At 47.6% G+C, this 23,918-nt stretch overlaps 1 protein-coding gene and 1 long non-coding RNA gene across 17 annotated transcripts in view; one reads left to right on the forward strand and one right to left on the reverse strand.

The window, feature by feature from the left end:
* CNTFR (ciliary neurotrophic factor receptor) overlaps positions 1 to 23,918 on the forward strand; it is a 385,998-nt gene that overhangs the window by 152,881 nt on the left and 209,199 nt on the right. For 6 of the 16 annotated variants that reach the window (XM_072993035.2, XM_072993036.2, XM_072993037.2 and 3 more), the window contains exon 1: positions 15,665 to 17,147. The exons of 9 other annotated variants lie outside the window; for them this stretch is intronic. In XM_072993035.2, the coding sequence (XP_072849136.2) occupies positions 17,050 to 17,147 (98 nt within the window). In that variant the 5' untranslated portion in view covers positions 15,665 to 17,049. Of the gene's footprint in view, positions 1 to 15,664; positions 17,148 to 23,918 lie in introns of those variants that run through there. One more of the 16 variants, XM_020800688.3, reaches the window with a different exon arrangement.
* Positions 10,485 to 13,221, reverse strand: LOC144586274 (uncharacterized). Its single transcript, XR_013541004.1, has 2 exons — positions 12,393 to 13,221; positions 10,485 to 11,098 (listed from the first exon to the last, which is right to left on the reverse strand). It is a non-coding gene; the product is annotated as an uncharacterized LOC144586274 (long non-coding RNA).

A 23,918-nucleotide genomic window follows, 5' to 3' on the forward strand; every position in this document is an offset into this window, starting at 1 on the left:
AGCAACCAGCCTATCTAGCGGAGACGTCTGGGAATTGTCCTCTAAGAAACAGTAAATCTTCTAAGCTTTGGGTTATGAATATCCAAGACACTGAATCTTGGACTTGCTTTAGGAACAAGCTCTTGCAGAGAGCCTCCCCTCTACCAGTTGTGTTATACTGACAAGTTGTGGGATTGGCCTTCCAGAACACCGTCTATCCCTCTTTTTGGCAGTAAGTGAGCAAGTGGTTGGAACCAATTTGTTTTTTTTGCAAAGTCCAGTCCACAAGGGTAGGTGGGCCAGATTTAGAACTGCATCACCGTACTTCACAGCTCAGTTTTTCTTTGGCTTTGTTTTTCATTGAGGCAATTTAATAGCATGCAACGGTATTGAGGTAAAGCGCATCAGTCCTATGCAGGTCTGGAAACCAGCAGCCCTCTGCTGAGAACGTTGGGTGCGACCCGGTCCATTTCCTCTATAAAGCCTGGGTGGACCTACATTTGCAAGAAGGAGGCCGATGCAACTGCAATGCATGATTCGGGGCAGAGCTGAAACTTGTTTGCTTGCTTTTTTAAAAAGGTGTTTGAGTTTTGGGATGTTTTAATCTTTTCCAGTTTAGCAACATTAGCAGGATCTGATGTTTGCTTGTTCTTCTGTTTTTACATAAGCTGGGGAAAATGTTTTCAAATAACTAAAACCCCGGGCAAATTCCCAGGACACAAAAAGATTTGAGGAAATAGTGTTGGGCAAATAGGGCTGAAAGACCTTGGCTTTTTGATAATACAGTATTTTAGTGGTCTAAATGAAGGGCTTCGCTTCGGACGTTGTACATGGATCATGGGGCTGTGCGTCTAGTTTTGCTCTTGAAAAGGATTCCAGTTTCGTTGGGGTTCCTTTTTGCCTGAATCTAGAAAGAAAACATCAGCTTTCCGCAAGGCAAAGAGGGTGTTCAAGTGTCGTCCAAAACACGGAGAGGATCCATTTCTTCAGAGACGTTACACACTGTTTATTTTGTGATGGACAACAAGCTGCACCGGGCGGCTTCTAGTGTCTCTGTGGCTTAGGTGGTTTTCCGTGTTTCTTTCTTGAAGGGAAAGCTGTGTTAGGGAGTGACTACACTGCCTATTTACCCTACTGTTTGCCTGGGAGGAAACGGAATTCAAAAGTGGCAACTCCTGTCATATATAGGTCAGTACTGGTGACCCCATGTGGGATCTCTTTCGAGTGGGAAATAGATTCTTTTTGTACAGCTGCCAGGGTTGGTTTATTTTACTCTGTGTGATCACTGGATCCAGTGCAAACGGGCACTCATGGGGGTGTCCGTTCCCTTCAAACGAGTGCCTGTTGTCTCCAAACAGTGTTTTCCAATTTTTTTTCCCACCAAACACCGAACAGTGTTTTCCTTTTTTTCCCCAGTTTAGCACTAATCTAGGCAAGCGCTATGCCACTTTGAAAAAATAAAAAAAATTAAAAAGAGGTAAAAGGAAGGGGTGATCCCAACAGAAACGGCTGATCTCAAGGATGGCAGTTTTCACCACATTCCGCCTCTGCCCCTCCTGACTCTTGCAAGATGATGCTTTTCTGTCTGTCTGGACAGCTGCAGTAGGGTCACCCGTGGGGAGCCAGCAGGGACCCGATTTGCAAAACTTCACATCAAAACAGTGTTTCCCTGCGGTGTAGTTGCTCATTTGGTCTCCTATGATGGAGAGAGAGAGAGATAGAGAAGAGTCTTGTCATGTTTAAAGGATTCATAACATTTATTTTGCTAGTCTTTAAAGGTGCCAGAAGACCGTTTTGGCTAACACTTCCAGGCCCCATCGTCTCCCTCTTTGTATGTGGCTAGGATCCTCCTGGTTCATCATCCACCTGCAGCGTTTCATAGCCCAAGCCTTCTCGGGAGATCCCCATGGAAGCCTGACTCCCATCCCAATATACCCAAATCCCCCTAATTGATTCCAGTTGGAGACCTGAGTATTGCCTAGGGAGGAATAATTGCAGCCACTCTGGCGGAGAGCAGCACACACACCCCCACGCGAATTAGCAGTTTGGGTGTTAATAGCCAAGTTCTGTCTACGGCAGACAGACTTGGGTGGCTGGGCAGGGAGAGATGCCTTCCGCAGGTCTGGAAATGGCATCTTTCAGCCTTGATTGCTGTGGGGGAGTGGAGATTTCCCGGGAAACCCATTCCTTATCTGCTTTAGATTGGTGTTATTCAACCTGAATCAGTCCTCCTGGAAGGGGCCGGGAAATCTCTTCACAGAGATGAAATGTGAATAAGATGGAAAGGGCAATTGGAGGAGAAAGAGAGAGCGAGAGCAGGAAAGAAATATTAGGCAAGACTATACCCCAGGAAGCGAAACAGATGCTTGAGTGCCTGGGCTGTGTGTCTTTCTTTTACACACACACACACACACACACACACACACACACACACTTCTGTACACAAAATACGGTCTCTGACACACTTGGAGTTATGCCTATAGATATAGTTATTTCTTTAATTTATACCCTTTCAACTTGTACACTCCTCTAAGAGCAGGTGATTTAAGGGCCTTCATTCATCTCCTCCAACAGTAGCTCAGGGTTGGTCCCATTTTACCGAACGTGCAAGCTGAAGGCCTCCCTGAGAGGAGCTATGATTCCCCCCACACACACACACACACTAATGACAGGCAATCAGCTTTGCATGCTTGTCTGTGTGTTTATTTGCAAAGAGGAAGCACTGGCATCGCGTCCCCCTCGCCTGCGGCAGATGCCCGCTTCTCTTCTCCCGTCTTTGATTTTCAGTTTAGCAATGTTTTGCATTTGTCACATTAGTTAACAGCACATGTTATGGGTTGGTTTGTTTAATACCTCATCTTCTTTCCCCAAACAGGGAGCAAAAGTGGGCGTACAAAGCGCCTAGATGCATAGTAAGTCGCCGTATTAAAATTCAGTTAAACACATTATGTTGAGACGTTGCTGCTTCAAAGCTGTTGAAAGCCATTTAAAGCACATCATAAACAGAAAGTAAAAGTCAAACATTCCCTCGTTTAAATGCCACTTCCTAAAGGCTTCTCTAAGAGAAAGGTCTTTGCCTGCTGATGGAAGGGAAGCAGGGAGGGGACCAGCCAGGATTGGAGCAGTCGATGGTGGTGGTGGTGGCCACATTATTTATTTATTTATTTATTATTTATTAGTTTTATTTATATGCTGCATTTCTCCCAACAAGGGACCCATGGCAGCTCACAACATTAAAATTCACACCATTTAAAAACACAATAAGTTAAATATTAAAAAGATACATTCATCTATGATTGAAAATACAATTAAAAGATTAAAAAATTAAAGAGATTAAAATTTCTGCTGAAATGGGGTTCAGGGATTCAGTTGTAACTGTTAAAAGCCTGCCTGATGAGATGGGTCTTTAGCTTTCTTTCGGAAGGATAAAAGGGAAGGGGCCATCATCCTGACCTCCTAAGGGGGAGCATCCCATAGCCTGGGAGCGGCCACCGAGAAGGCCCTTTCTCCTGTTTCCCCATCAGCCGGGCTTGTGCTGGCCACGGGACCGACAGGAGGGCCTCCTCGGATGATCTTAATCGTTGAGAAAGTGCCTATAGGGAGATAACAGTCCCTCAGTTAGCCTGGACCCAAGCTGTACATTAGGGGAACTTCGTTTTCTCGTCTTGTTAATTTTGAAATGTGACTTCATCATGCCCTTGTGATTGCACACAACTACGTTACCCAGAACATGTTATTTCCAAACCTTAATCGTACCCGTTTCTGGGAAGGAATGTAATTTCTTGCCAGCCTGAGCCAGAGGTGCGGAATTGGCCGGTCTGCGCACATCTGTCAAAATGAGGATGCGCCTCATCGGTTGTAGTTCTTACCTGGTGGGAAGCCTGACAGCCTCATTGCAAGGCTCTGTCTAGAAAGATGATCAGCGGTGGAAGTTTTTATGCCGTGGAGAAAAGCAGGCTCAGCGGGTCTCGCGTTTGCAAGACACCACCGGCTGGGAAGAGAAGTATAAAAAGACAGGATGTACAAGTGGAAACCCACAGAGTTTGCAGAAACAGTTACTCTAACGGGCTTGCTCTGAACACAGTAGAAAATCTCCCCATCTCTCATTCCAGCACATTTGTTTATGTATTTTAAATATTTAATGCCACGTTTGGAGGCAAAGCCTCCTCAAGGTGTTTTACCAGACGAAATGACAACATGATAAAATATAAAATTCAATTAAACAACGGAGCAAAACATTACAAATGATACTGACAGTCTAAGACTGTGGTTTAAGAAATAAACATCAGCATTAGTTCATTCAAGCGTGTTTTATCTCTTTAAGCCCCATTTAAAGATACACTTGGGAAGGGAGCCTGCGGGAGTAAGGTGTTCCCCAAAATTGGGACCACCACAGGAAAACTCCCCGTTTCTGCGCCCATCAGCCGAACAGTTTGTCTGTCTTACTATAGGAGTGGTCTAAAAGTGAAATAAAGAAATAAATAAAATGCTGCCCGGTCACAGGAATTCCCCTACCAGTTTACAGTAGAGAACACAGAATAAAACTTCCATAATGCCGGTAACATGAAATCCTGCACCACAGCGAAATTCGCAGCAGCCCCACATTCAACCTTTGTACTGTAAACCCGAGAATCCCCAATGAGTTAATTAAAAGGCCAATGTTATTTGGAAATTTTTTACTGGCCGGCCTGTGACCGTGGTCTGATGGATGATTGTAAGGGTTTCCAAGGTGTTTTCAGTTTGAGCATAGAAACCACGATTGAGGTGGTTGGTATTCTGCACTCTCCCTGCAAACAACTGTGTTGCTGCGTTATGCACCCGACTAATGTCTAGTCATGTTTTAAATATATAATTTTGTAAGGTATTTTGCACTTCTTCTGATTATATGAGTTTAATTCTTGTGAGATGCCTTGGACCCCCTTTGGGGAGACCGGTGGCACATTTACTAACTAACTAACTAACTAAATTGCAACCATCTGATGTGGATATAACCAGGACATGGATGGAACAACCCCCTGCTTTTCCCTTGAAAGAGGTGCTGGTTGACCAGTCAGCCCAATGTGATCCAGCAGCGTACAGTCGAGGAGGAACCCGATGGGTGGTGTGGTCCCTTTGCAAGGGGGGGGCACAAACTCGTAAGATTCATAAGAAGAGCCCTGGGCTGGATCAGGCCAAGGGCCTCTCTTAGTCCAGCTTCCTGAATCTCACAATGGTCCCACCAGATGCCTCTGGGAGCCCATGAGAGACCACGAGAGACCTGTCCCCTGATCCCCTGATCCCCCTTCATCTGGCCTTTGGACGTCCCTTCCTTCTAAGCCTGGAGATGATTCCTCCCCATCATGGCTTCTCACCTGCAATGGGCCTTTTCCTCCAGGAATCTGTCCAATCACCTTTTCAACGTCTCTAGGCCAGATGCCATCCCCACATCCTGTGGCAAGGAGTTCCACAGACTAACCACAGGCTGGGTCAATAAATGTTTTCTTTGGTCTGTTCTCACTCTCCCAACTCTCCACTGGAGTGGATGCCCCCTGGTTCTGGGATTGCATGAGAGGGAAAAGAGCTTCCCTCTAGCCATTTGATCCATTCCCTGCAGAATTGCATACGTCTCCATCATGTCCCCCTTCAGGCGCCTTTTCTCTAGACTCAAGAGCCCCAAATGCTGTTGCCTTTCCTCATCAGGGAGGTGCCCCAGCCCCGTCGTCCTTTGAGTCTCTCTCTTCTGCACCTTTTCCATTGCCACGATGTCTTCTCGCGACCAGAACGGTCCGCAATTCTCATCCAATGCCGGTTTCATCTGGAGACCTTGCTCCAGACCCTGCTCACCTTGAATCCTTCCTCTTTCCTGCTGAACACCTTTGTTGTGATTTGTGGGCTGCTTGAACCTGCTCTAGTTCTCTCCCTCCCCCCCCCCCCATTTCTGGCCTGCCTTGACTTTTGCATGAACTCATGCCTTGGACTTCAGATCTCCCTCCATCACTTGGTTTCACTTGTTGGTGGGACTCTGCGGCTTAAGACCCCTGCCAAGGGCTACAGGGGTTCCAGCCTGCGGCGCCGTCCACTGTGGGGCAGCAAAGAGGGGCTTAGCACCTCGAGTCCTTCTAAGGAGAAAACGGGATGAAAATAGTTTCAATAAAATAAAATAAGGCCCAACCAGTGAAATCAGAACTCAAGACATCATTCTTTATATCCTGTGTCATAACCACCAGAGCAGGGGTCACCAGACTACGGCCCGCGGGCCACATCTGGCCCACCTTGCGTCTTTATCCAGTCCAGTGAATGTCGCAGGGTCAGGTCCGCAGATGCGTGCATGCGTGCGTGTGTATGGGCAGGTGGATGTACGCTGGCAGACACGTGTTCCTTCAACCCTCAAAAATGTTGAAAATATATGATGCGGCCCTCACAGTGAAAAGTTTGGAGACCCCTGCACTAGAGCTTTGCGAGGGCAGACAGACATGCTGTGGTTGAGAATGAAGGATGGCCTGGCATTCCCTGCCCATCCTTCGTTGAGAAGGTCTCCTTTCCTGGTGTTTGTACATCTTACGATATGGACGGCTTTAGACTCCCCTATGTCTCTCCTGCCTCCGCTTTTGGTACCTGCTGTGAGTCCAGCGATCAAACCCCGGGCTCTATGCAAGTTCATTAGATCCTTGCTATCATCTGCTCATTAATTTATTTTTGCATCGTGCCATTGTGTGGGGAGGGCGATCGATAACTCGCCAGAGCGTCGGCTTTATTAATTCACAAACAAACAGCTCCAAGGCTGATGGGAGGCAAGGGGAATGTCAATTTTCCAGGCTGGTGTTATTACAGGTGGCCTTCGCGGAGGTGGTTATTTAGTGAATCCAGGCTGCCAGAGAACATTTGCTTTTTTCTGAGTGGAAGAGGAGAAAGAATTTGGTGAAGGGAGAGGAAAGGCTATACCCTGTATTGTGTTGCTTATCTGTTGGGGTGGTGGGAGGCCGGGAGAGAGGGAGATGGTTAGTCCAGGAATTTGGACTCAAAGGAGCTTGTTACACAGGGATCTTGGGTCTGGGTCTCAAGCCTAAGTCTGAGTCTTCCGTACCAAGTCCCAAGTCTGAGTCCCTATTAAAAAACAGGTTTCTCCCCAGATAAAAAGGAAGGGGTGGCTGGGTTCCATGTCACGAGTCGGAATCATTGGGGGAAAAATAACCTTGAGACAAGGTCAAGTCGAGTCACCCGTGCAAATTGAGTCTGACTTGACCGCAAGTCCCACAATTCGAGTCCCATCCCTGTGGTTACGGAATTAAAACACAACTAAACATTAAAAACATGAGAGTCAGGATCCTGTTGGTTCATTACACCAGCCTAAGTGCCGTGGCCTATGTTGTACACATGGCATTTGGCCGCCGGTTAACAAGTCAGCGCTTGGGTCCCTCATTGCCTGCCAGTCTCTTGAACGTTGGCTATTGTCAACCCCCTCTTCCATGAGAAGGGTGAAATTCACACTATGTGTGTTTGTGTGTGTGTGTGTGTGTCTGTCTGTCTGTCTGTCTGTCTGTGTCTCTCTGTCTCTGTCTCTCTGTGTGGGGGGGGCAATGGGAAACCCCTCCTTGAGTATTTCAAGTAGCCATCATCATTTGGAAGTGCGTTGCCGGCACATGACAACGGCAGATCTGTGTGTTACTTCAAAATGGATTCTGAAGTCGATCCATGATCCCGGTAGAATCTCAAAAGGACAATCGCCTTTCCATCTCCTTCTTGATATATGGCGGACCCCAAATAGAACCAAAACCTTTTACCGTCATCTAACTTGACTTGACAGGGCTGCAGGCCCATGGGGCTGAAACTGACATTTCAGGTGAATTGCTCGCTCTTTGCCGTCTTCCTCGCCAGTTTCCAGATTCAAGAAGGGACTTAGAGGTGTTAAAACCAAAACCCTGTTGAAATGTATGGACTCCCACCCACCCCCTTCAAAGTGGGCATTTCGGCCCCCCCCTCGTGGCTGCTGCTCCAGTATTTGTAACAAAAGCAGAGAGATTTTGGGGGCGGCGGTTTCTCCAGCCTCTCTACCTGTTCAGCCCAGGAGAGATGAAGATGACAAAGAAGAAAACAACAATTTTTTTTTCTTGGAGTATCTTTGCTCATCTGACCCTTTGATAGTAAAAATTCTGGATTTTCCCCACTATGAAGTGGGAGGGAGGTAGCGATCTTGTGGAACAGCCGGGGCAAGGCATTTTGACTGCCCTGTAAAATCTTGCAGAAACGGGGCTCCACCTTTTCCCACTCCCCTCCTTCCAGAACAGCTGTTGATCCAGGATTGGAAATATGTCACCGGCAAGATCGGAGCCTCCCGTCTGCAAGCTGAGCAGTTCAGCTTCGCAGCTTGCAAAATCCTGTTGGTATGTTGCCACATCCCCTGTTTGCAATGTACCGTGTGATGCGTTTCTCATCCAGTCCTTAAGAAAGAAAGGGAGAACAAGCTTCATTTTTATTTTCGTTTTTGTTTTTGCCTTGCGGGGAATGTAATTCTCCCGTCTCAACGTCGGGGGCTGCTGGGATGTGCAGAGTAAGCAGTAATTAAATTCAAGATGGTTTTGGTAGTAAACTGGCAGGCTAGACATAAAGCAGGAAAGTGACACCGAGGGAGACTGTGCAGCATTTTCCACTTGTCTTTCATGAGCGTAAGAAGCAATGATGTGACGGTGGGGAACAGGCCACTTCAGAAACAGCCTCTTGGATTCTGCAGGAGAAGGAATGGAGAAGCAGCCAGCCGTGTGATGCTGCCGCAGAAAATGCCAATTCCTTCTAGCAGCCAGTTCAGCAGGAGATTCTCTTCTGGGCTCTTCTGCAGCTGCCTTTGGTTCCTCTGTGCCTACCAAGTATTTATACTTCATAATAAGCTTCCACATTTTCTCCCCCATGGAAATAAATACAGTGGTGCCTCACTTAACGATTACCTCATTAAATGACGAATCCGCTTGACGATGAGGTTTTTGAGATAGCAAAACGATGTTTGAATGGGCGATTTTCGTTTGACGATGATCGGTTCCCTGCTTCTGGAACCGATTCTTTGCATTATGACGATATAAAAACAGCTGATTGTCAGGTTTCAAAATGGCCACCCGCTGTGCAAAATGGCTCCCCGCTGTAATTAGGACAGATTTTTCGCTTAACAGGCATTGGAAAACAGCCGCCCTATGGAGGATCTTTGCTGGACAATTAGGTATTTAGCCCACTGGAATGCATTGAGCGGTTTTCAATGAGTTTCAATGGGTTTTTTCCCCTGCTTGACGACAATTCTACAGCAATTTCGCTGGAATGGATGAATGTCGTCAAGCAAGGCACCACTGTACAGTGGGGTCTTGACTTAAGAACGTCTCGAGTTAAGAACATTTTGACTTAAGAACCACTCTCATAGGAAAATATTGACTTGACTTAAGTACTTAGATTTGAGTTAAGAACTGAAAAAAACCCACGTGGGAGGCAGGGAAAGTGCAAAATTTGAACTTTCAGTTAACTGTTGGCCAATGAAAAGGGTGCCTGTCTGCTTCCTCACTCCTCCCAGCGTTTAGAGAGTGGATTGGGAGACAGTCTTCGGACTGCCTGGTACTGCCCTGCCTGGACTGTCTTTTCCCTGCCTTCCCTGAACCTTTCTTGACCTAAGAAAAAAAGAAACAAAATATCCCCCTCTAGTGGTCGAAGGCAGAATAGCAGCTTCCCATTAGTTTCTATGGACGGAAAAGAGCAGATACGGATCAAATGGTTTTCAATGCATTCCTATGGGAAATGCAGATTTGACCTGAGAACTTTTTGACTTGAGAACCGCCTTCCAATACGGATTAAGTTCTCAAGTCAAGACCCCACTGTAGTGTAGACCTACCATTTCCCCTCTTCTTTTTGGCAACTGTTTTTAACATGGCTTTTATCCTCACTGCTACAGTTCTTAGCTCTGCCACCTTCTGAAAGCTTGAAATCTCTATTGGTGCCATTTATCCACATGATCCGTGGTGGCAGTGCAGGTTAAACCACAGAAGCCTCTGTGCTGCAAGGTCAGAAGACCAGCCATCGTAAGATCGAATCCACACGGCAGAATGAGCTCCCGTTGCTTGGCCCAGCTCCTGCCAACCTAGCCATTCAAAAGCATGTAAATGCGAGTAAATAAATAGGTACCACCATGGTGGGAAAAATAACAGTGTTCCATGTCTAGTCACGCTGGCCACATGACCACGGAAACTGTCTTCAGACAAATGCTGGTTCTATGGCTTGGAGACGGGGATGAGCACCGCACCCTAGAGTCGGACACGATGAGACTAAATGCCAAGGGGAACCTTTACCTTTACCTATCCACATCATCAACAGGCACAATTACGGGGTGAAAATTATGGGTTTTTACTGTGCCCCTTCGGTTGGAGTAATATTTGTGGGAGAGTTACGTGCTCCCAGAATGTTTGCAAATGAATCCAGTTGTGTGCAACTTATGTGCAATATGTATATTGTGTATATATATTGCATGTGTATGTGGATAGGTAGGTAGGTAGATTTCATTTTTATTTTTCTCTTACTTTAAGCTATTCAGTATCAACAAATGTTCTGCTAATATTTATGGCTGTATATTTCTGTGTTTCAAAAAGCAGAGAATTTCCCAGAAGAGAAAACAATGCTTTGATTTTAAGGAAAACCTTATGGGTTTAAAGTAAACAGACAGACAAACAAAAAGGTTTTGTTTTAAACCCCCCACACACACACACATAAGAGAATTCATGTCTCCTTCCCCCATTCAAATATGGGCCCATTGGTGCACCTTTCTAGTACCTTAACTTCCTTCCCAAGTAAACAAAACAAGTGAATGCTATTGTTTGATTTCCTAAAGTGAAGAGAATAGGAAATAGCACCTCCACACAGAACCACTATCTGCAGAGGACTGAGCCAGCTAAAAACAACACCACTTCCACCCAAAATTTAGCGACTAAGCAGGATTTGTCACCTCGAATCACGGTATATTTATTGGAAAGAAGAAGAATCTTGACTTTTCTTTTCCCTCCTGTCGGTGCTGATTTGGGATTCAAAAGTGTCATCCTTCTTGCTGTTAGAGGGTAATATCAGTCAGTCTGGCTTTCAATTAAAGATGTTTGTAAGCTTGGCTTCTTTCCCAGGTGTCCTGATTAGAAAAAAGGGCCTGTTAGCGTCCCATAGTTTCTGATGTGCTCTGTGTGTGTGTGTGTGTGTGTGTGTGTGTGTGTGTGTGTGTGTGTGTGTGTGTGTGTGTGTGTGTTCCTGCTGCCTGCCCCTCCATCACTGCAGCTTTCAGCATGCAGAGTGATCTAGAACACTGGTTCTTAACCTTGGGTTACTCAGGAGTTTTGGACTGCAACTCCCAGAAGCCTTCACCACCTGCTGTCCTGACTGGGGTTTCTGGGAGTTGCAGTTCAAAAGCATCTGAGTAACAAAGGTTAAGAACCACTGATCTAGAATATTACTAACTTGTTGGTCTTCGCCTTCTGCTGGAGGGAAGGAGCATGTCCCAGGATATGGTACCTGGTGGAGTACGCAAGTCTGTTCAGCTTGACAAGATGTGCTTGCTCTCTCTGCCAGGGTCATCAGGTGCATCACTGTTTGCCATTCCATTATCACACAAGTGGCTGTGTCCTGTCTCCAGCATTTCCCAGTCTGTTTGCATCATGGCTGTTATCTGGCAATCCAGTTAAGGTGGAGAAATGCAAGATATGAGTAAAATAAATGAATAGTGAAGGTTATGTAGCTGTATAGGATTGTGCTGCAGATCATTTACTTGAAGATATGATCCTACCAAAGCCCATGTTTTGGTAGCCTCCATTATTGATCCTGCATGTGACAGGTGCAACTACTACTCAAGACTGTGCTATAGTGTTTACTTGGGGTGGAAGTTAAGGTACAAGACAGTGTTACGTTTTGATCAGGGGGCAGTTTTTCTGTGCTCTGAATTTCTTTTCTTTGGCGGATATAACTTAATCCATATCATTTTCAAAACTCTCTCTCTTTCTCTCTCTCTCTGTTTCTTCTGCGAATTTATATAACTCAGTTAAAACATTGTTCAAGTGGGTGGCCACTATACAAAGGCCAGTTCTGTACTCGGTGTAATTAGCAAATGAATGAAATCACCAATATCACACATTGCTCTTCTAATAATCCATGTTACAGCCACATCTAGAACACTCGGTAGAGAACTGTCCATAGCACAACTACAAAGCTGTAGCTGTCATAAAGTTAAAACACAAGTGTTGGCATCTAGAGAAATTGTATGATGGGAGGGGTTGAGACAGATTAAAGGAAATGTTACTTCACACATGGTTAAGCAGCGGAATTCCCTGCCACAGGATTTTGAGGTGACAGCTGTCTTGGCTGGCTTTAAAAGGGAACAGGATATATTTCTAGAGGTGTGGCCATCTAGTTACTGTAGGACAGCTGTCTATTACCTTCAGTGTCCATGCACCCTTTTTGGGGGCGGGGGGATCCAAAATGATGGGGTGGCACTTCTGTCAGTCTGTCAGCTTCTACAGAAAACGGCCTGGTCCCAGTGGAAGCAGAACGGTGGGCTAGCGAGACCTTTCCTCTGGTGGAACATAATCTTCCTTGCAGTCTGATCATGTTCATTTCGGGGGGGGATTGGTGCACGCGGGGAGGGGGCTGTTTCCAGGATAACGCCGTTCAGTCAAAAGAAGCATCCTCTTCAGAACTTGATATATCAATGCCTGCTTCCTTTCTGCACTGGCAGGAGCGCCTTTGGCCCTGTCTGCTCCCCGGCTCAGTGTTGACAAGCTGGAATGGATCCAGAGGTGCAAAGATGAATAGCCCAAGGTCTCCCTTCCTTCCCTTTTGAGGTCCCTGTTCCAGGAAAGATCGGCACGTGGCTTTACCTTTTGAAATCCCGTCTAATGTACAATCGCAAATTGATTTTTCAAAAAAGCACCGAACAATAAACCGTCCGGTAAAAGAACAACAGCAGTCTAGTCTACCTGGAATGTTTTCAGTCCCAATGTCTGCAAAAAATATGATATATATTCCAGCTACAAAGGCCCTCTTGTTAAGGAGCCAGAACAGCCACACTCCTTCTGAAGGAGTGGCATTAGAAGGTTTGGAGAGGAGGGGTTTGGGGGGGGGAATGTCAAAGAAAAGCTCAGTGCAAGAAAATTCCTAAGACAGCGTCCTGGGTGTCAACAACCGCAGGTGTCTTTGAAAATCACCTTCTCCACAGATATGCTTAATTGTGTTCTTGTGGATCCCCTGCCCCCTCCCGTCTTCCTCACGGCCACTTTCTACATGTTGGGCCAGGATCCCAACCTGGGTTAAGATTTGCATGATTGGCCAGGGCCAAGGTGTGCAACTGACCAGATCCCGGAGCCAGTCTCGGTCACCTGCCTGGTCGCACACACCCAACGGTGCCCCTGAGAGATGCCCCCCCCCAGCAGTGCATCCGTCAGCTGCAGCAAGTGAGACCACCAAGGGGATTCCAGCCCAAGAGGTTAAGCAGTTTGCAAAGAGAGCCCGCTAATTGTCTGGAGAGGTTGTTTATTGGCTCCGCTTGAGAAGCGATTTAAAAGTGTCCCCAGGGACAGCCCTAAGCGCTAGCCTTAGAAACCAGAAAACATTTTTTCCTCCCCTCCGGGGCTCCCCCTCCCCATGTCTGAAGGCAGTTAAAAAGTTGGCGAAAGGGAGCCTCGAACAAGGGAAATGAACCTCCCCGGGGAAGGAGCTCTCTGCCCCGACGCTCTGCAAAGCCTGGTCCCGCAACAAAGACCGGCCTCCGGGGGCCATTTTTAAAGAGCCCAGGCCAGGGAGAAGGGAGTGCCGTCTGGGTCAGTGGGAAGGAAGGAACAGCGGTGGCCCAGATATTTCTGGCTCTCTGCGGGCAAGCCCTCAGAGCACGTTTCCAGAATGCGTTGCGGACCACGCGGTTGCTTTAACCCTCTCGTCCAAGGTTTTTACCTCTCCGATTGCCATTTGGGATGAGCGAAGAAGGGCAGACGGCCACCTTGCTGCCCCGCTGTTCTTTTCCACTTCATAAGGTCAGAGGCGAGAATGATGCACAACCGCCTTGTAGAGTAGTCTGTCGTCAACGCGGCAGGTCAGGGGAGGGAGAAGCGGCTTTCAGTTCCCAGATAGGTATTTCTCTCTCCCCCCCCCAATGCTCTTCCGATTGCAGCTGCCAGTGCTGCCAATATAATGAATCTGGGGCATGACTAGATGGGGGAATATAGAGCGATCCAGGTCACATTTAAAAGGCTCTCATCTTTGGTGCAATCTCCTTTATCCCACACTTGACATTCACGTGAGAAAGATTTCTTTTCCTGTGGGACGGATCCAGGCGGCACTCGAGACCTCTTCAGACATCGGAAGGATGACCATCAGAGTGATCCATCCGTCCACCACATCTTCCCCAGCAGATCCAGAGTGCCAGGTAGAAGGGCATAAGTGGGCTTGACCTTTCCTTCTGAAGCCATGCGTGAGGAAAGGCGCCCAGCCCACAGACCGTGTGAGCAATCACCCACAACTCCCCAGCGATGCTCGGTTGACCTCCACGGCTGCAGCAGAAGGGGTGGGTGGGGGGGGAAGGTGGCTTCTCTCCAGAGTTATGAGGAGGCTGGTTTTGTCACTTCTTGGGGAGCAGTTTTCGTTTCTCTCACAGAAAGATGGAGAAAGAGGAGGAGGAGATGCTGGGAGAAGCAGAGAAAGGAAATGGACTCTCCCTTTTTTTTTGCTGTTTCTCACAGCAGGCTGTGTCTGAGGGAGGGAAGAGGCTGGCGCTTTGAGGGGTGTTCTTTACATGGCTGTGTGAGAAGAGCCCTCTCCATAGTCGGGCTTTCAGCCGTGGCGTGGAAAGGCAGCGTCCACCCAATAAGAAGCTTCCCTCGTCCAGGCAAGTGGCTGCCGAGTGGCTCTCTGAAGTGGCCCTTGTCCTCTCGGGAGCCCAGAGGCCCTGGACAATTACGGGAGACTAGACGGGGGGGGGGGGGGGGTTAGCATTCTCCAAAAGGGAATGTGATCCGGCGGAAGAGAATCCCACATGCGGAGCTGGTTTGAGGTTCCCCTCAGTGGTAAGACCAAGTGCCAGGGGAGCCGGACTGTCTTTGCAAGGGGGGAAATGCAGAAGGTTGTCCCAGATTGATGCAAACCTCTCTGTGCAGCACCCTGACATTTACGTCGCCCCTGCGGTTCACATACGGATGTCTCCTTAGCTGAGAAGACGGGCTTCGAGGGTCCAGATAGGATGCCTTTCACTCTCGCCCTTCTCTGCCGTTATCACCACCCTCTTATCCATCCACATGTCTTAGGCAGAATAAACATTTGAATTCATGTTGTTTAAGTACATTATAGGGACGTGGTGGCGCTGCGGGCTAAACCGCAGAAGCCTGTGCTGCAGGGTCAGAAGACCAAGCAGTCGTAAGATCGAATCCGCACGACGGAGTGAGCTCCCGTCGCTTTCTCCCAGCTCCTGCCAACCTAGCGGTTCGAAAGCATGCAAATGCAAGTAGATAAATAGGGACCACCTCGGTGGGAAGGTGACAGCGTTCCGTGTGACCACGGAAGATTGTCTGGACAAAACGCTGGCTCTATGGCTTGGAAATGGGGATCAGCACCGCCCCCTGGAGTCAAACACGACTGAACAAAAATTGTCAAGCCGAACCTTTACCTTTACCTTAAGTACATTATAGTGCTCTAACTAAAGCACTGGACTAAGTGGAAAAATATTTTTTAAAAAATACGGTTTATGAATTGCATGGTGCTTATGTTCCTTAGAAATGCAATTGGGAGGCTTGCAAGAGGGGCCGCCGGGTTCACTCGGACACCCCAGCCCACTCTGGGCATCATCAGGAATGTCATCTGGACACGCCCAACAGTCTCCCTAAAGGACAGGTAGAGGCAACCACCCAAGCTGAAGCAGAGCACAATAAAGCGGGGGGGGGGGGGAAGGAGAGCCTTTGTGTGTGGCACCTGCTACCTGGTTTGTTCTGCTTTAACCGGAGGGGCTGAGGTGGGATTGGGCCCCTTGTGGCTCTGAAGCCGGCTCTGAACCCTTAACAATGAGCCCTGCGGGTGGCTAGCCAAGTGCAGCCTGCTTCCTTGAATCGAAGAAGGTGCTTTCCTGCCTCGTAAGAAAGTGGCTCCCAACCTTGGGTCCCCCAGATGTTCTTGGACTACAACTCCCAGAAATCATGGCATGTACAGTGGGTGTTGAAGGCTTCTGGGAGTTGCAGTCCAAGAACACCTGGGTGACCCAAGGTTGGGAACCACTGCTGTAAGAAAGGATCCAAACGGCCTGCGTACATCCTGTATTGTCTTTCCTCTTTCCTGGCTTTGCTGTGTTGAACCTTCTCCAAAAGCATCCGAGTCCTCTGTTTTCCTCCCATTTTGATCCAGATGAAGCAAAGCCCGATTTGTATCCAGTCTCATCTGTAAACCAACCCTGGAAGAAGGTTGAGTCAGCCTTGAGCCGGCTACCTGATCCCACCACGATCAAACTCAGGTCATGAGCTAAAGCTTGATCTCTCCTTCCCTCTTCCTTCTCCCATTTCTGACACCCTTGCTGCTAAAATTTGTACGCTAAGAATAGACATGGGGACAAATTAAAACAAATGAATTGTGACATTTATGAAATATCACTGATTTGTGGGATATTCGTCCCTTTTTTCTTGATCAGGTCTGGATACCCCCCAACAAACATGAACGGATGAATATTTACCTATTTCATTGGTCCTTTCGTGCAGGCTGACTGCAGGAATTGAAAAGGGGGGTTGCCTTCGGGAAGCCAGCCTGCTGGTCAAGGTCCCACTGATCAGCTGATGTTCAGGTCATTGACCAGCAGGCTGGCTTCCGGAAGGCAAACCCTGGTTCAGTTTCCACGGCCAGCCTGCTTGTCAGGGACCCTGACCATCGGCTGTTTGATGGAACATTGTGTTTTATGGACAAATATTTGTGGATTCGTCACTAACATTTGGTGCTTTGTCACTTCATCCATGCATCAACCTTGACGAACAACGAATCCCAACGAAGCACCATCCCCCCCCCCCCGATTTGTCCCCATCTCTAAGAACATCCAGGCAGGGACTCTTGCCATTTGGTTGAGAGGACTGCATGCATCTCCCTGCGGAATCTCTTTTTGGAACTACACCGAATCAGCGGATCATCCGGTCCCAACATTTCACAGCCAGCACAGAGCCTGGGAGTTACAGGTCAGTCAACAAACATTTCCTTTCTCTGGTAAATTAGCGTGGTCTCCTCTGGGCCAAGGAACTTGGACATAAACTTGGACACGAAGTGTACAAACAACAAAAAAGGAACCTGTTCTTTGGCCTGTTTAGTCCTTCCTTCATACTCAGCCCCAGTTAAGGATTCACTCGCAGGCTTATAGGGCAAAAGTAAGTGTTTCATTTTTGTAAAAGTGCTGCCTTTATATCCGGTGACACTCAGCCCGGCTGTTTGATTGATGACAGTAAGCAATCATCCACCTCCCAGCTACTGCCAGAACCTCTCTTCTGTTATCTTGCCCTGTAGTTACTTGTCTGAAGGTATTCGGCCGTGTTCGGCTCCTGTCTGATCTGCTCCTCACAGATGTCACGCCTGCAGGTGTTGACACCTCCAGAAGCTCGGACAACGTCAACTGGAAACCGGGTTTCTCCGCGGCGGTGCCTCCCTTAGGGCAGACTCTCCTGCAAGAGGTGCGCCAGGCACCCTCCCTTTGTGCCTTTAAAAAGCTCTTGAAAACAGCTTTTTTTCCCCCCAGGAAGCTTTTTCGGAGGCTCTCCCCAGTTAATTGGGCCAGAGGAGGAAGAAGGAGAGGAATTGTCCGATACAGAATTGTGATTTTGCCACCTGCCTTCTTTTGTTGTTCAGACAATTTAATGTTTTGTAGCAATGTTATAATTTCCGTCTCTTTACGTTTTCGGTTGCACGCTGCCAGTTTTTTAAATTGCGTGGCTCAGCTTTGTCTGAAATGTTTCCATAGACTAACCCCTCTGCTCCTTTGAAACAGTTCAGCAGAGAAAGCCGTGTTTCTCGACCAGATCAAAAGGCTTCCTCCCAAACAAATGCGTTTTTTATTAGTAAAGGACGCTTAAAGCAAAAAACAAAACAAACAAAAAAAAAACCCTTCGGCTCCCCGTGTTGGCCTGGATTTCTGCTGATCTTTCAGTGTCTTTGGACCAGCTAGGAGTGAGTTGGGAGTTCCCTGACCGGGCGAACCGTACCTGGGGACGTTGCTGAGGTTAAATCGGAGGCGATTGTTTCGGAACAAAACAGGCTTTTGACGCCAAGCCTCGCTCCAAAAGGGAGCTGGAGTTTTATTGAATGTTCAGCCATTTCCAAAGCAAGAGGTAATACGCTTCCAGAGCCCTTGATTGGGCAAGGCATGAGAAAACAAGGTGGGGGAGGCTTGGCACCAGTTTTCCATCTTCTCTTTTATTTCTAGGCCTTCACGAAACAAAACTCTCTCTTACACACACACACACACACACACACACACATACATACATACACCACCACATCTAAACCTCAGTTCTGCTTAGGGCCTCGGTTTGGCTGTGACCCCTGGCTGCCCTGGAGGAGTCTGTCTGGCCTCGATAAATTCTCCGAACTTTCCGCCACTTAAGCCTGAGTTTGGCCAAAGGAAAATGTTGAAGGTGGATCCTTGGGAGAAGTCAGCCTGGAAAGGAGGGGCGGCAGAATTTGGGGTGAGCATCCCTCCAGGAACGGAGAGAGGAGAATCTCTTGTCCTCAGCCGGTCACACTTTCTCTCCATCCATTTCGGTTTGGCCTCGGTCTTTAGGGCACAACAGAAGCTGATGTGTTTTAGGTTTAGGTTGTGAGGCGTGAGCCTCTCACCCCACAGGGAAAAAGCTGGGCTGGGCTCCAGGTAATTACTTTTATTCGATGCAAATGCAGGAGCAGGTGATGCCTTTATTAGACCACTTTTTTTAAAAAAAAAGCAAGCAAGCAACAGACAGCGAGCTTTCGAGGATAATTCCTCTTCTTCAGGCTGTGCGCCAAGTCCTTGTGGGTAGTTCAGAAAATTACACACTTTCATTAGACTACCAAAGTCTCGTGGCCATTGTTGGGAACAGGTTAGCTTCTTGAGATGGAAGCACATGCCATCTGCAAAAGGCTTGTATGGTGTTTAGACGCCTCCTCAGCCATTAGTCTGGAATTTATCACCCAACTCTTTCCAATTCAAAACTGGGATTGCAATAAAAGCATCTAATTTTCCGAACCTGCCTACAGGGACTTGGTGCACAGCCTGAGAAAGATGAATGATCATCAAAAGTTTGCTGTCTGGTTTTTTTGGTTTTTTTTTGGCTAGGTTTTTGTAGTAGTTTAATAAAGGGATCACCTGTTCCTGCATTTATATTGTTTTGGAGACCACACGGCCCTTTTCTGATTTATACTATCCAGTTATTTATTAGTTTGTGCTAGTATTTTACAGCCCACTCTACCAATCAATAATCCTCAGACTGGCATACATGTCAGTTGCAAACGACAAGCATATTTATGTTTCAAAATCAGCTTTGCCAAGGGAGCCTCGGCTTCTTCCTTGATATCTAATTGTGGGCGAAAAGCAAGCTCATTTAAAGCTTCCACAGCTGAGGGGACCTGGCTGGGGCACAAACAAACCCATTTAACGGCTTAAGTGAGTCACACTTCTAATGACAGGCTGACTGGAGTCATGATTTTGACTGCCTGCGGGATGTACGTAGGATTACCTTCTAGATGGCGAGCCCTCCAACACTGGAGGCCTTCAAGAGAAAATCGGACCATCGTCTGTCATCATCTGCTTTGACCGAGATCCTTGCCTTGAGCAGGGGATCGGACCCGATGGCCTTATGGGCCTCTCCCAACTCTAAGATTCTAGGATTGTGCAATAAAACCGTCCCATGTCTTTGGGGACAAGGATATATTTTTAAAAAACCTATTAATTGTTAAGAAAAGTACTTGTGTTTGGCAAAGTTTGAACAAGTTGCAGTTCTTGCAACGCAGATAGCAGTGATACCTCAGGGCTGTGGGGGGGGACTATTTCTTTGACAAATTCTGCTTTATTTCATGTTGGCACAAGGAAGCATGTGGGTGTGGGTATCTTCTTTTGTTTGTTTATTTACTTGTAAAGGGCATTGCTTGGCGTGGCCATGCCACCAACACAAGAGCGTCTCTGTGGAAACACCAGCAGTAATAGGAGGGGGAACCTGTACAGATGCTCAGACGGCAGAAGGCAAAGCCGAGGTAGCTCCCACTCCTGCAAGAATCGCCAGTTTTAAAATCTATTTCCCAGTCTTTTAGGGGGTCATGTGAAACCTCCAGATCCAAGGAGTTCCACGCTTGTCTCCTGATCTCTGGAGGTCTGGACCAGCAGGTCCAGTCTGGGCCAGTGGAGGCACCGGGTCAAGGAAGTCTAACCTCAGAGCAGAGTCAACGGAGGATGGCAGGTCACCAGAGGCTCACCAAAGAGGCCGGGAGTTCACCGTGAACAGAAAGAAAGTGCAGACAAGCCGATCCAAAAAGTTAGACATAGGTGGGGAGTTAGGAACAAGGACCAAGGAGCTGACAAGGCGGGCAAGACCTGGAACGAGGAAGGGTCTTGTCTGCAACAAGGAGAATGTCCCCAGGACCAGATTTGTATGGCTGGGCTGATGGAGCCCCAGTCTGAGTTCAGCTGCAGGCATGGGCCGCTGGAAGGGAAGCTGGGCTGCAGAATCTGGGCCGCTGGTCTCCCTGAGAGGAGCAGAATGAGCCCACCCTCCCCTGCAGCTGAGCACTCTGCCCAGAGGCTTCGGGCGAGGGCTGTGCCTGCAGCAACCGGTGGCAGCAATCCTGAGGGCTGGAAGAGGGAGGCAGCCTCAGAGTCGCATTCCTCTCTGGGGTTCAGGCTTCTGCCTGGCCCACCGAGGGTCACCACGAGATGAGACACAGCGGTGCAGATGTCTTTTGCATGCAGGGTGGAGCCTAAGTGGCATGCGCATTAATGCTGCATGGATTGAATTTCTCCACAGTCACAGAACATTTGTCCTCTCTCCAAGTAGCCCTCATTTTACTGGATTGTTCTTTGATCTTCCTACTTCTCTTCAAAATCTATGCAGTGACTTCCAGATGGTCCAGCCAGAGTCTTGTCCTGGCTGGTGGGAGACACTCTTTGGCATTCATTCATTCATTCATTCATTCATTCATTCATTCAGCAAAATTCGTTGGTTTTGTTCTCCATAGGTTTAGCACAGCCTCTCCTGGTTCAATATTTAGAGTTTCAGAGATGTGCAGAAAAGTTTTCCTCCATTTTTGCTGTCTTAATGAACATTTGTTTATTAACTAGCACCTCTCAACGTACTTCTAGACATTTTCAATGGGGCTAAGTTTCGGGCATCCAGTAATAATTCTACACGATTCATTAAGAACTACCCCCATTTGTTTAGCATGTGCTGATTTATACCATGCGTACGGCACAAGCATATTCTGCTGTGGACAAAGCTGTTGGCCTTATGGTGTGTGGGTGCGCACCCTGTTTGACCCAGCCTGTTTTCTAAGTAAGTTCTGGTGGCAACTTTCTGTTTGGTGTTTAGATGATGTTTTATTGTAGGTCAGGGTTCGATCCAGAGGGCCACCCAAATACTTTGGGGTAAGGCGCTCTTTCAAAAACCTCTCTTACCCAGCTAACTCAAGAGCTTCCTCTCTGCTTCTCTGTTATTTATGTGGAAGGCACAGATCTGTGTTTTTAAAGGGTTTTGGCTTCAGCTGATTCTTTTTCTAATATAAGGAAAGCTCTTCTAACATGGCCGTTAGCCAGTACTCAATGGACACAAAGGTTTCCCCCTTGGCTGTCAAGACAAGATCATCAGCACAGATGAAACTCCTGGAGGATGGAGATGTTAGATGATCTTTTCTGCAAATGTTCTAAAATAACAGTGCCAGGATGCGACTCTGCGGGAGACTGTTCCACAAAGTACAAGTGGTTAATGCAGCTCTCATCTGGCAATATTCAGGTTTAATATACGTGTCACCCTTGCATAACAAGAATGAGGGGTTACAACATTCTCCTCTCTGTTGAGGACGGTCAGGAATTTCCTGGACATTTCAATTTTCTCACATTGGGGAGAACCATATGCAAAGTTGGCTGGGTTTTTTTGCTCTCTTTTTCTTTGGCACTAAACCGTGCAATTTGCAAAATTAGGATGATTGCTGCCTTATTTAAGAGCCTGAAGCACCGGGCCGCATTGCCGGCATCTTTCTTAACAATCAGCCCATCCTTTTGGGCCGACTTGTGTGCACTTTGCTTCTCCAAGGCAAAAACACGCTGGGAACATTTTGTGCAAATAGCCGAGAATCGGGTTGCAGGAAAGAGCTTTTGTCTTGCCCTTAGCTGGAGAAAAGTTGCTCCCCGAGGCTTTAAAATTTCTCACCGAGGTGCCTTGCCATCTCAAAGCCGCCAAAATCAGCAAGAATGAGTAGTTTTTGGAGTGAGTATTATTTTCATCCTTACTGTGCATTTACGCAGAAGAGCAGATGTGGGCTTGCCACTTCCCTCCCTCCCTCCTCTGAATCTTGCACGCTTCTTTTGCTGGGCGAGTGAGTTCTCTCATCCTGCCTTGGTTGGTGGACTTGTTCACCTTGTTTATTTGGGGGTTGCTACCTGTCTTACCTAGCGGAGAGACCGTGGGCTGGCTTCTGTAGCAGCTGTGGCAAAAAAAACCTTTTCAGCCTGCGACCCACTTTTCCTTCTTAATTCTTGGTTCAGCTAAACAACAGCCGTCAATAGTTTGTAAAAAAAAAAATTGTATTATTTGTGTTAAAGCCTTTTTGTTTTGTTTTTGTTTTAAACTGTTATTTTCTTTTCTTGCCAAGAGCCGCTCGAAATATCTCACTCTCTCCCGAGAAGGTGAGGGGGAATAAATTTGTGGTTCTTAATTCCGGTATGCAAGAATGAGCCAAAACGAGGATTTACATCATCCCTTGTGTCGTCCTGCAAAAACAGTTCTTATTGGGTGGAACTCTGGCTAGAATCTGGCCCCGCAGAAAACTCACACGGATCCAATGCCAGTGTCATGTAGGAAGGAAAGGGACTTGGAAGAGGAGCTGGGCAGGGGTCAATGGGAGAAGTCGGATTTCATCCAGCCGCCGGCTCCCTCCACCTTCATAGGATTTCTGGTGGCCAGTGATAAAGAACGAGGTTGTGGCACAAAGCAGACTGTCTTTCACTTACATTAGGAGTTTTCTGACAATTTATTAGGTGGAGAACTGGGAAAGGTTACTTTGCAGGCGGCAGCTCTGGGGTCGATCAAAAAAAGCTCAAAGGAGGCTCTGCTCCTTAGGTTGCAAACGAAACCTGGAGGCATTTGAGAGGGCGAAGCGAGCCGCCCAGATCAGTTCTCTGTGGTTTGGGTGTGTGTGTGTGTGTGTGAGAGAGAGGCTTCCAACCTCCCAGAGCCCCTTCCACCTGCCACGAGGTCCCTTCCTCTGGGTCTGTCCCAATGGCATTCGCTCTTGATCCTCTCTGTGAGTGCCATAGTGAGGACTTTTCCCCAGCTTCTGTGAATCTTGACAGTCGACAATGGCAAACTCAGTTTGCTTCAGGACTGGAAACTTGAGAAGTCTCACATTCTGCAGCCCCAGTGATGCTGTTGGAAGGAAAACAGGTTTACTGTATTGTGAAACCCACACAGCTCGAAACGCAGGCCCAACTCTCCAGAAAAGGGGAAATCGCCTTTTTGGACTGGGGAGGTTGAGATGTGATTTATTTTCCCTCTCTCTGGGAAAGGAAGTGCCCTCGCAGGAAGCCCCCGTCTCCTTTCCAGAGGGTGACATTTTGCCCCGTCCACCTTCTCCTGCCTCTGCCTTGACGCCTTTCCTTCCAGATTTCCTCTGGGCCTCGGTCTAGATACAGCGCTTCATCATTTGATACCTTGGTGGTGGCAGAAGCCAGGGATTAGCAGGGGACCTCTGCTTGCACTTGGGAAGCTTGGGACATGCGG

This window comes from Pogona vitticeps, chromosome 2, assembly GCF_051106095.1.
Source record: "Pogona vitticeps strain Pit_001003342236 chromosome 2, PviZW2.1, whole genome shotgun sequence".
Classification (NCBI taxonomy): Eukaryota; Metazoa; Chordata; class Lepidosauria; order Squamata; family Agamidae; genus Pogona; species Pogona vitticeps.